Here is a 13,519-nt window from a genome sequence, read left to right as displayed (position 1 = left end):
TTTCGTTCGAAAATGAATGTTTTATGCTAACGGTTTAAGAAAAATGCATAAAACATCAATATTTGAACTTAAATATAAAAATCTGCGATCTAATGTTTTGTTGTTGTTTTTTTTCTAACTGGTTTACATGCATTTTCGCAAATTGGCTCGTTCCAAGACAAAAAGTAAAAAAGTTGTCAAAACATTCAATATGTGAGAGTACAGTTTTAAGGTTCATGGCAATAATGTCAAAAATACAATAAGCTTACATTATACTTACTTATCACGTCCACGTTGCTGCAGTTACGAACGGAGCGAACATGCCAAAATTGCTTTCATGCGACGTTACTTTGAAAGATGATAGAAGAACCGATTTGAAGAACCTTTTCTACATGAAGTATGTTTGCTGTTGTTTCTAACATTTATACGTTAAATATAAGCATTTATCTGCATTTCTCAATCACTACTGTTGACAATTGTACATGAACCGTACGTTTGGAAGTACTTAATTGAACATTTATGACACCAGAGTTTAGAAATGCACTGAGCATTACACAATTATACATCGTTGAATTGAAATGATAATTGACAATTGAAAAGGCGGTACGAGTTAACAGTCTCTCCTGGGCCAAACAAATCAAGCAAATAAATCATCAAGAGAATAACGAATTAGGTGTCACATCTATGACATGCAAATTGACTTTAACACATCATCAAATCACAAAATACCGCCGTCATCTATAAGCCGTATTATTTTGCGTATCAAATTCAATTCACCACTGAAAAGGCGAGCTCATAAACTCGCAATGCATTGGTTTCGCTCCAATAAATAAAACCGTAGCTTTAAATTTCGCTTTTGTACCTGAAAACGTATTCTATACATTGCAAACGATCAAGTTACGTTTATTTTATTAACTAGCACGTCTGGCAAGTTTATTTGAAAAAAGTAGAATGTTAATGCTCTAGTTGTGCCATATTTTAGTGAAATGGCGAACGAAATGAGTATGCGACACATTACCTTAAACACTCCTAGAATTTAGTATTGGTCAGTCCAATTACGGTTGACAAATTGTGCCTTAAAATATATATAGTAAAACGTATTAATTGTATTAAAATAGTATGTCGCCGTATGCGACAGCAAAATATTATATTACATTCATTACGCAGTGAGCCGTGTGCTAAAGTCAATGTTTTGTTACCTTTATTACGCAGTGCGCCGTATGAGACAACTTATGTAATGATACCATTATTACGCAGTGCGCCGAGTGCTACAACCAATATTATGTTACCTTTATTACGCAGTGCGCCGTGTGCTACAGCCAATGTTTTGTTACCTTTATTACGCAGTGCGCCGTGTGCTACAGCCAATGTTTTGTTACCTTTATTACGCAGTGCGCCGTGTGCTACAACCAATGTTATGTTACCTTTATTACGCAGTGCGCCGTGTGCTTCAACCAATGTTATATTACCTTTATTACGCAGTGCGCCGTGTGCTACAACCAATGTTTTGTTACCTTTATTACGCAGTGCGCCGTGTGCTACAACCAATGTTATGTTACCTTTATTACGCAGTGCGCCGTGTGCTACAACCAATGTTATGTTACCTTTATTACGCAGTGCGCTGTGTGCTACATCCAATGTTATGTTACCGTTATTACGCAGTGCGCCGTATGGTACATCCAATGTTTTGTTAACTTTATTACGCAGTGCGCCGTGTGCTACATCCAATGTTATGTTACCTTTATTACGCAGTGCGCCGTGTGCTACAACCAATGTTATGTTACCTTTATTACGCAGTGCGCCGTGTGCTACAACCAATGTTATGTTACCTTTATTACGCAGTGCGCCGTGTGCTACAACCAATGTTATGTTACCTTTATTACGCAGTGCGCCGTGTGCTACAACCAATGTTATGTTACCTTTATTACGCAGTGCGCCGTGTGCTTCAACCAATGTTATGTTACCTTTATTACGCAGTGCGCCGTGTGCTACATCCAATGTTATGTTACCTTTATTACGCAGTGCGCCGTGTGCTACATCCAATGTTATGTTACCTTTATTACGCAGTGCGCCGTGTGCTACATCCAATGTTTTGTTACCTTTATTACGCAGTGCGCCGTGTGCTACATCCAATGTTATGTTACCTTTATTACGCAGTGCGCCGTGTGCTACATCCAATGTTATGTTACCTTTATTACGCAGTGCGCCGTGTGCTACAACCAATGTTATGTTACCTTTATTACGCAGTGCGCCGTGTGCTACAACCAATGTTATGTTACCTTTATTACGCAGTGCGCCGTGTGCTTCAACCAATGTTATGTTACCTTTATTACGCAGTGCGCCGTGTGCTTCAACCAATGTTATGTTACCTTTATTACGCAGTGCGCCGTGTGGTACATCCAATGTTTTGTTACCTTTATTACGCAGTGCGCCGTGTGCTACAACCAATGTTTTGTTACCTTTATTTCGCAGTGCGCCGTGTGCTACATCCAATGTTATGTTACCTTTATTACGCAGTGCGCCGTGTGCTACATATAATGTTATGTTACCTTTATTACGCAGTGCGCCGTGTGCTACATCCAATGTTATGTTACCTTTATTACGCAGTGCGCCGTGTGCTACATCCAATGTCATGTTACCTTTATTACGCAGTGCGCCGTGTGCTACATCCAATGTCATGTTACCTTTATTACGCAGTGCGCCGTGTGCTACATCCAATATTATGTTACCTTAATTACGCAGTGCGCCGTGTGCTACATCCAATGTTGTGTTACCTTTATTTCGCAGTGCGCCGTGTGCTACATCCAATGTTATGTTACCTTTATTTCGCAGTGCGCGGTGTGCTACATCCAATGTTTTGTTACCTTTATTACGCAGTGCGCCGTGTGCTACATCCAATGTTATGTTACCTTTATTACGCAGTGCGCCGTGTGCTACAGCCAATGTTATGTTACCTTTATTTCGCAGTGCGCCGTGTGCTACATCCAATGTTATGTTACCTTTATTACGCAGTGCGCCGTGTGCTACATCCAATGTCATGTTACCTTTATTTCGCAGTGCGCCGTGTGCTACATCCAATGTCATGTTACCTTTATTACGCAGTGCGCCGTGTGCTACATCCAATGTCATGTTACCTTTATTACGCAGTGCGCCGTGTGCTACATCCAATGTTATGTTACCTTTATTACGCAGTGCGCCGTGTGCTGCATCAAATGTCATGTTACCTTTATTACGCAGTGCGCCGTATGCTGCATCAAATGTCATGTTACCTTTATTACGCAGTGCGCCGTGTGCTACATCAAATGTTATGTTACCTTTATTACGCAGTGCGCCGTGTGCTACATCCAATGTCATGTTACCTTTATTACGCAGTGCGCCGTGTGCTACATTAAATGTTGTGCGCCTTGTGCTACATCCAATGTTATGTTACCTTTATTTCGCAGTGCGCCGTGTGCTACAACCAATGTTATGTTACCTTTATTACGCAGTGCGCCTTGTGCTACACCCAATGTTATGTTACCTTTATTTCGCAGTGCGCCGTGTGCTACATCAAATGTTATGTTACCTTTATTTCGCAGTGCGCCGTGTGCTACATCAAATGTTATGTTACCTTTATTACGCAGTGCGCCTTGTGCTACACCCAATATTATGTTACCTTTATTTCGCAGTGCGCCGTGTGCTACATCCAATGTTATGTTACCTTTATTTCGCAGTGCGCCGTGTGCTACAACCAATGTTATGTTACCTTTATTACGCAGTGCGCCTTGTGCTACACCCAATATTATGTTACCTTTATTTCGCAGTGCGCCGTGTGCTACATCAAATGTTATGTTACCTTTATTACGCAGTGCGCCGTGTGCTACATCCAATGTCATGTTACCTTTATTACGCAGTGCGCCGTGTGCTACATCCAATGTCATGTTACCTTTATTAGAAGTGCGCCGCGTGCTATATCCAATGTTATGTTACCTTTATTACGCAGTGCGCCGTGTGCTACATCCAATGTTATTTTACCTTTTTTACACAGTGTGCCGTGTGCTACATCCAATGCGCCGATCTGGAGTAACCAGGATAATTTCAATTATGTCAACTTTAAACTTAGTGCCATATTTGAACCGATGTCTACGATTTACCAATCAGAAACCTATGTTTCAACATCAGGTTTCGGAATCGTCTCAGGCAACGCCCATATTGTTCATAGGAAAGTCAATAAGGACCAAAGCGGTAAGGAAACCATTTTTAAATGTTGCAAATAATGAATGTATTTAAATTAAAGAGTGTTTGCAAGACTCTAAATGTACTGAAACGTATCATGTAGATTAACTTTTTGTGTGGTATGTCTTCCAGTGCCATTAAACCGGGTTTATGTTTAAACATTTTGCTACTGAGCATGTTTCTGTAGTTTTTTCACGTATGTTTTCCAGGACATTCACGTATTGTACAATGTACGCGTCTTAAATGGCATACATTCACGTATTGTACAATGTACGCGTCTTAAATGGCATACATTCACGTATTGTACAATGTACGCGTCTTAAATGACATACATTCACGTATTGTACAATGTACGCGTCTTAAATGGCATATCACGTTTAAAGTTATTTATACGATTATCAATCAGTAAAAATGAACACGTTAATTGAGATGATTAGACTCAACTGCATCTCCTACATGTACATGTGGGTGTTAGCGATCAAATAGTAGAACATATTACAAATAATGTTCGCTTCATGAACGCGTTTATTTTAGTTACTATGTTGACTCATCTTTGTCATTCCATTTTATGCGATTTCGCGCGGTGAAATGCCCAAAGTACAAACTCCGACACATGGCGGAGCGAAAAAGCGACAATAAGGCAAATAGCGGGACATACATGCGCCTGGCGTATCTTCATCCTTTTCACTTTCGTTAGGTTTGCGCAATACGGTATCAACGCAAATCACATTGTTGAATTTCCAGCCTCCCAAAAGGCGAGCAAGCAAAATTGTGCCAAGTGGAGTAGCCAAATAGCGCGGAGGAAAAATATGCCATTCGTCGTTTTCCGGTATTTTTATACGCTAATGAGTTGTTTTACTTATTTACCTAGGTAAGCCTTTCATCGCCTACAATCACACGTTCAGCTGCTCTGATGTCTCTAACACGAATCCGTCGTCTGGTTTTAACTGCACCCTTTCACAAAAAGACTACATATACAGTATTGAACATGGTGACAAGTGAGTGCTTCTGTACAGCTTTTGTCTCGTTTGAATTGGGGGTTTTAAATAATTGATACATGAAACTTAATGTAATGTTATCTTTATACTAATGGACTTCGGAAAATACAAGAATCCATACTGGTCCGTTGCTATATAAAATAAGGATATTGAGACACATAGGTCGAACACACATTGTTCAAGCTAAAAATTATAGCATTTAATAGTTATAGCTTAATTCGTGTTTATTCTGAGGTTTGATACAATAATTAAAATGATAACTTTGTTTGTATTTTCGCAGCTTTACCGTGACGTTTAACGTGAAAAGTGGTGGGTTCCGGAATCTGCGGAACATAAACACAAATAGATTCTACAACACCAATGTGTATGATGGCCATACAGTGTCGGATACTGTGGAGTTTAAATTTGACTTTGTAGCCCCAAAGCATTGTTCCGAACCAGACTCCGGAAGAACGTGTAGATCAGGAGAAGAACCAATCAGACTCAATGACGATTTAACAAAGGTTATACCAATTACATATTATTAAATGCTTTGCCTTTATTTGTGTTCTTAAAAGCCAAAAGGGGGTATATAATATTTATTGTGTATATATCATAAATCTTCAATCCGCATCACAAAATACGTTTGTCATGTTCCTCTCTTGCACAAAACGGTCATATTGCACTCTGCTGACGTACGAAATACCATTGAACTATGTTTAAATGGCGTCACGAAACAGTACGTCATTATTCGACTCAAGTGGATTTTTCAGATAACATGGCATGCCTTAAAGCTGCACTCTCACAATTTTACTGTTTTGACAACTTTTTGTCTTATATTGGATATACAAATATCTTGTTTAAACAGCTCTACCTTTCCGTACGTATATTACGTCAAAGCAAAATAGCTGATATGAAAAAAATGATTTTTTATAGCAATTAAGATGATTGTGTGATACCTTTTATATCAATTGCGACAAGACGAAATATGTTTCATAGAAAATATGACGTCTTAGTTAGCTGTGCATGCAGACATAATAACTGAAAATTAAAAACAAAGAAATGCCTGTTTCTGCTTGCCGTCTTTCCTATGAAATAAATATATAATAATCCATGGAACTATATTCCAGAATCCCATAACACCACGATGGTCCGGATGGTTCGACACTCTTTCTGGACTCCTTGAATACAGACTTGAGGCATATCTCCTCGAGCCTAATATTCATGACGAGCTAATTGAGCTAAATCCACTGTCTCCTGTTTTCACCTACACTGAAAACAATACCAACAACGTCGAATTTCCGACATTTACTCCTCCGAGGTCGGGGATGTTTTCCGTCTTACTGACAGCCGTTGATATGGCTAGCAATACAAAGATTGCAAGGCGCCTTGTGTTGTTTGACGACTCGTCTGAAATAACAATTACAAAACCTGGTCTTCTTACGAAAATGCCGAACCCTGAAGATGTGGAACAGATTGTCGTTGGAGACGGGGGGTTATATATAGTCAGTGCTATAAAGGAAACTGGATATTTGTGGCAAACATCTAGCAATGATTCGAAATCACAGATTGAAATCAACTGGGCAAATCACTTCAAAAATAAAGTACACGACGAAGGAAAATTGCTGAATAAAGTATTACCTTACCCAACACAATTCCAAGATTTGGAAGACGATGGAATTCTTAGAAGCAAAAAGTAGAGTAAATCATTGTAACATACGTACAGATAAAAACTTAAAAAAATCAAAAATTAGTTAAAATAAGGCTAAACATGTCGTTTCTTTATATAGCCCCAACCCAGCGATCTGAAAACCTTTCTTCTTTTTTTTTAAACCCAGCCATTTTAGAAAAATAAAATAGCCATTTCATTGATACACCTTGATTATAAAAGTGCATCCTTAGACTGCTTGAAACAACATCACAAATAAGTTTTCCTCATGGTATATAAGCTCACCTGAGCAATATAACTAAAGATTAAGTCCGTTTCTTGAAAAAAAATACTGCCACTTGTGAATCGCCATAGGAGTGTGCCGCCAATGGGATTAGAGAGATGAATACGTACACTTTCTCGTTATAATATGTTTCAGATACGTTGCTATCGATGACAATGAAGGAGATAGAACATTGAAGGCGATACCTAGTAAACATGGACTTGTCAAATTTGAGCTAAGTCGTGTTTATACCGACGACAAAGAGGTTAGTTATATTTATATTTAGAATTATTTTTATACATGAACTATTTTTTAAATTTTATCTTTACCCCGAAGCTCATACGGTAGAGTTGTTGATTTGATTGTCCATTTTGCTTAGGATTGGCATTATCTTATCAAAGGGCGTATCGCTTATTCTTAACGGCACTTCCAAATACCTAAGTAGTAAATATAATATTTGTTTCGGAAATATTAAGTTGATTGGTCAGTTTAGAAAAACAGTGTGTATTTGAACTATGCAGTAAAATGTTTTATCTTACTTGTGACGTTGACTTAATAATGTACGAGATGATCGGATATTTCGTCGTATGTTTGTAGATAAAAGCGCTCAATATCCTTATTTTTATAATAAAAATCCCTGTTAGGCTTCACGAGGGCTCCTTATACTTATACTTATAACAAACATCACAATAAGGCTTTGCCAGAGGGCACTATATCTTTATATTAATAACAAACATCCCAATTAGGCTTTGCCAGAGGGCACTATATCTTTATATTAATAACAAACATCCCAATTAGGCTTTGCCAGAGGGCTCAATATCTTTATATTAATAACAAACATCCCGATTAGGCTTTGGCAGAGTGCTCAATATCATTATATTAATAACAAACATCCCAATTAGTATTTGGCAGAGGGCTCAATATCTTTATATTAATAACAAACATCCCAATTAGGCTTTGGCAGAGTGCTCAATATCTTTATATTAATAACAAACATCCCAATTAGTATTTGGCAGAGGGCTCAATATCTTTATATTAATAACAAACATCCCAATTAGGCTTTGTCAGAGGGCTCAATATCTTTATATTAATAACAAACATCCCAATTAGGCTTTGTCAGAGGGCTCAATATCTTTATATTAATAACAAACATCACAATAAGGCTTTGGCAGTTGCAATTGTCTGAATTATCCATTACTAATCACAAATTCGTCGCACGAATAACAATTTAGATCCCAACAAAATGGGAGCCTATACCATTGGAGGAGAGCTATGTAATATTTGAGAAACTCAACGATGGGAGTCACGTTAGGGTTTGGCTGCGTGCGACTGACGTCATGAACAATACAGCTGTTGATTACACTGAAGTTCATATTGACAACACACCACCGAGATTCTTAGACGAGCATCTTGAGATGAACATTAAAAATGGGACATATACGTATGCATCGAGGTTAGTATGTGGATATTTTTCAATTCAAAAGAGCATAAAACAAATTTAATCAAAGTAATTAGAGAACATGTACGTTAAATGACTTTCAATTTCATCAGCTAAACAGTTACTTTGAACAACTAAATCTAAAGAAACAATTGAGTCTGACGCGTGTAGCGTTATTGGAGGTTTTAGTCCAATATAAACTGATTTGACAATACTTTGTTTGACACCAAAACAGTTACATTGCCATCGCCATTAACGGATGCAAAAAATCGGTACCTGCTACATAAGCCAATAAAAACAAATACATATACAACTAACCATTCACATATGATGTTCGATTATAACCTTTTTCATAATTTCAATGTCTTTTAAGAGTTACGTTTCAAGCATCGGACGATGGTAGTGGTGTTCATAAGCTGCAAATGACGTTTTATGTCGGAAACAGTTCTATACCGAAGAAAGTATACAATGTTTCAGCAAACAAAAACGACGTAAGTACAGTTTAATAAATGAACCACGGCATGCAGTAAACGTATCATCATAAACATGTCCAAACTTAAGCAAGGAGTATAACGTTTATGCTCACTTGAATCGCAAATTGACTGCACCATTAAAATAATGTATTTTTAAGCTCATTGACTCTTTCAGAAAATTTATTTTGTGTTAAATAACGCCAGACATATATGTTATTATGCCAAACTACTACTATAAGACCCATACCAGCTTGATAGGGCTCCTCATAATATTGGAATATAAATATTTTAGATCTGTTTAATTTGGTATTTTGGAATGCTCAATTACGAGTTCCAAAAATATTGCAGTGCAATAATATCAATGTCCTTAACTGAGGAAGTTATTTGTCACTTTGTGATACTGGAAAAGTGCCAAATTACGTGTCTTTTTGCCGATAAGAAGAAACGCAACACATACAGTATCATGTCAACTGAAGCAAGAGTTGCATGTATACAATCTTATAATTACTATTATTATTATTATTATTATTATTATTATATACACCCACTGAATTTAAAGGGCACCAAATATTTATCTATATTTATAAATGTAAACTATTATGCTCTGCAAATATGTCCAAGGGCCATTAGTTAAAGTGCTAGTCGTAATAATACGTATAAACAATGTTAATTCTCGTTACCGAACTGTTTACCGTACTGCAACGTTATTGCATTCAAATCAAACACTTGACATATTTCATGTGTTTAGATGATGTACTTAGGTTAAGTTCTGTTCTGTTCTTTAATAGTATATTATGTTCTGTTTATATGTGGATGCAAAACTGTCAATGAAGTAAGCTTTGTGAATTTGACAGAGTATGAAGTGTGTGTTTTATAAAATTATCAGGAATTTTGTCTGCATGTTGATTTCAGAGTCGTTTACAGCGACAAAATGCATGGTCCAGATCCCTTTCAAGAAATAATATTTATTTCTGTTGCTGTTATCTTACAGACTGCAGGCATATGTGAAAAAGACCCATCGTGTAACTGTGTTCTGGATGTGTGTTACCGTGCTCAACAGATGATTGAATTTGACAACTGCTGGTTTCTCGTCCCAAAGGAAGACCTCAACAAATCGGCCACATTACAAGTTACCACGTACAACCAGGCTTTGCTTTCAAGAAAATTCAACTTGACGGTAATCACGGATATTTTTGCAATAAAAATTAACATTAATAAAGTTATTATTATAAGGTCACAGGCTACAACTTGTAAATGACATTTAGTGCTCAAATAAACTCACACCATACTTTATTTGAATTCAGTTTACAAACAGATATTTTGCAAAGGTTTTGAAATTAGAGTTGTGATTTAAATTAAAACGCGATAGCCTTTCCATGATTTAAAAACACTGCGTAGGAATTACAATAAATAACATTAAGAGTTTGAATGTATACGAAGCCACTTAAGATATTAAAATAAAATGTTTTGGTTTTCTAAAAATCTTTTTTGCAGATAACACACCTGAATGCATTAAATGGCCTTGAAGAATGTAAGTTAAAACTGTATTAAAAAGGGACAATAACCATTTTACAAGTTCTTTTTCCTAACGGTTTTCATAGCAATAGTCAATTTATATAAGTTTACAATATCACTGACACTACTTGTTCTCTTACAATACTAGAACAGACATCATCACCACCACGGCTAGTTAAACTACTACTACTACTACTACTACTACTACTACTACTACTACTACTACTACTACTACTACTACTACTACTACTACTACTACTACTACTACTGCTACTGCTGCTACTGCTGCTGCTGCTGCTGCTACTGCTACTGCTACTGCTACTGCTATAACGACTACTACTATTACTACTACTACTACTACTACTACTACTACTACTACTACTACTACTACTACTACTACTACTACTACTACTACTACTACTGCTGCTACTGCTACTACTACTACTACTACTACTACTACTAATACTACTACTTTTACCACTACTACTATTACCACTACCACTACCACTGCCACTGCTACTGCTGCTGCTACTGCTACTGCTACTGTTACCGCTACCGCTACCGCTACTTTTGCTGCTACTGCTACTACTACTACTACTACTACTACTACTACTACTACTACTACTACTACTACTTCCACCACCACCACCACAACCACCACCACCACCACTACTACTACTACTACTACTACTACTACTACTACTACTACTACTACTACTACTACTACTACTACTACTACTACTGCTGTTACTGCTACTGCTACTGCTACCACTGCCACTGCCACTGCCACTGCCACTGCTACTACTACTACTACTACTACTACTACTACTACTACTACTACTACTACTACTACTACTACTACTACTACTACTACTACTACTACTACTACTTTTACCACTACTACTATTACCACTACCACTACCACTGCCACTGCTACTGCTGCTGCTACTGCTACTGCTACTGTTACCGCTACCGCTACCGCTACTTTTGCTGCTACTGCTACTACTACTACTACTACTACTACTACTACTACTACTACTACTACTACTACTACTACCGCTACCACTGCCACTGCCACTACTACTACTACTACTACTACTGCTACTGCTACTGCTACTACTACTCTATACTGCTACTGCTACTACTACTACTACTACTACTACTACTACTACTACTACTACTACTACTACTACTACTACTACTACTACTACTACTACTACTACTACTACTACTACTACTACTACTACTACTACTACTACTACTACTACTACTACTACTATTACCACTTCCACCGCCACTGCTGCTGCTGCTGCTGCTGCTGCTACTGCTACTGCTACCGCTACTGCTACTATTGCTACTACTGCTACTACTACTACTACTACTACAACTACTACTACTACTATTGTGAATTACGTCTTTTACTTATACTTTATAAAACAAACAGATTCCGGACCAACAAACATACGAATTGAAGAGATATTGCCAAATGGAGCCCGCCTTGTATGGGATATACCAGATACACCTTCATGCTACGGGAGGGTGGAGATAGCATTAGTCGTCTATCTTGGCAACGGACAAACTAGAGTGATACAGGTTAACAGCGAACAGAATTCAGTTGACATTCTCGGCTTGGACCCAGACAAAGAGTATAATGTGTCACTGAATGTTGGATACGAGGAGACCGAACTGGCTGCTCTACCATACGCTTTTAAAACTGGTATTAACGATAGATGTTTACATGTCAACATACGACACTAACCGAATCCTATTGTTGCTTTTTAGGTCATCGGTGACCTGGAGAAATACCTATTTAAATGGCAGGAATTCAGACAGCAATTCTTACTTTAAAGGCATTCGGTTATTTTCGTCTGTAGCTAATCTTTCTTTAAAGTTTTAAACACCCTCCCTGCTGAGATATATATGTCGCCGAAATAAGAAAATTATCAAAATGGTTATAACTGTCCGTCAATGGTCTACATATAATACTTATAGATAATACTACTTTGATACATTTAAACTTTTAAAGGATAAGCAACGTGCGTTCTTTTTCAGCGGAGAAAGAAAATCATCTGAGTGTAGGCGTAATTGTCGGTATTTTTGTCAGTAAGTAAATATAACCTGCTAGTACTTGTGTATTAAGGGACTGTACACCAGATTGGAAACCAAAAAGTGTGTTATTTTCTGTAACGAATCTCAGGACAATTATTAAATAGAATGTGTTACGCTTTGATATCATAATTGTAAAATTGCAGATCAGTGTTGTATCCACTGTGCTACGAAGGCTTTAGTATATTTGAGCTATATACCTAACTTGGTAATATCACGTGATAACATCGACTAGCCAATCACGTAATAGAAATGAATTATTCTAGGTAGACATACCCAGTAATCTTTTATACTAAAAAATACGAAACAACTGCTAAACTTAAATAAATTGTAAACTATGTGGTACTTCAGTTGGTAAGTTTCAATGCAGTGTATACATTAATACCTAGTTTTCATTAGTTTTCGACAATTTTCTTTTTTTCTTGCAAATTGATCATCTGGTGTACAGTTGCTTTAATAATCAAATGGAAAACCCATTATAAAGACTCGTACAAGTTTGCACGTAATACAAGTTGTCATTTCTTATGCGCAATACCATTATCAATATGTCCTGATTTTTAGATTATTCGGGATATTTGTTTAAAAAAGATCTGGGACATCTTCTTTTTACTTTTTCTTAACTTTGTGTATACAATTTATAAATTTATTGTTATTTATAAATAGATATATATTCATTGAATTGGCATTCGATTGGTTTACTATAACACCCATTAAACCCATTTAAGGTGTATTAGTGGTTATCGCAGTGTTGATAGCAATTATTGTGGTCATGTATCGGCGAGGTCATATGAAGCCGATACGACGAGGACTTGAAGCAGTATCGGTCAGGTATAGGTCATCAATGGCTGGCTTTGTCGTTCGCAGTAAAGTAAGTATATGCATAGT

General features: G+C 37.2%; 1 protein-coding gene across 1 annotated transcript in view; it reads left to right on the top strand.

Moving 5' to 3' along the window:
* Window positions 1–13,519, top strand: part of LOC128241772 (uncharacterized) — a 37,344-nt gene that overhangs the window by 7,069 nt on the left and 16,756 nt on the right. Inside the window, exons 7-19 of the mRNA XM_052958856.1 lie at window positions 283–376; window positions 4,007–4,203; window positions 5,066–5,192; window positions 5,473–5,695; window positions 6,302–6,867; window positions 7,259–7,367; window positions 8,335–8,555; window positions 8,914–9,031; window positions 10,005–10,190; window positions 10,508–10,544; window positions 11,973–12,245; window positions 12,581–12,631; window positions 13,360–13,502. Of these exons, the coding sequence (XP_052814816.1) occupies window positions 283–376; window positions 4,007–4,203; window positions 5,066–5,192; window positions 5,473–5,695; window positions 6,302–6,867; window positions 7,259–7,367; window positions 8,335–8,555; window positions 8,914–9,031; window positions 10,005–10,190; window positions 10,508–10,544; window positions 11,973–12,245; window positions 12,581–12,631; window positions 13,360–13,502 (2,345 nt within the window). The remainder of the gene's footprint in view (window positions 1–282; window positions 377–4,006; window positions 4,204–5,065; window positions 5,193–5,472; window positions 5,696–6,301; window positions 6,868–7,258; window positions 7,368–8,334; window positions 8,556–8,913; window positions 9,032–10,004; window positions 10,191–10,507; window positions 10,545–11,972; window positions 12,246–12,580; window positions 12,632–13,359; window positions 13,503–13,519) is intronic.

This window comes from Mya arenaria, chromosome 7 (assembly GCF_026914265.1).
Source record: "Mya arenaria isolate MELC-2E11 chromosome 7, ASM2691426v1".
Classification (NCBI taxonomy): Eukaryota; Metazoa; Mollusca; class Bivalvia; order Myida; family Myidae; genus Mya; species Mya arenaria.
This window is presented reverse-complemented; position numbering and strand designations above follow the sequence as displayed.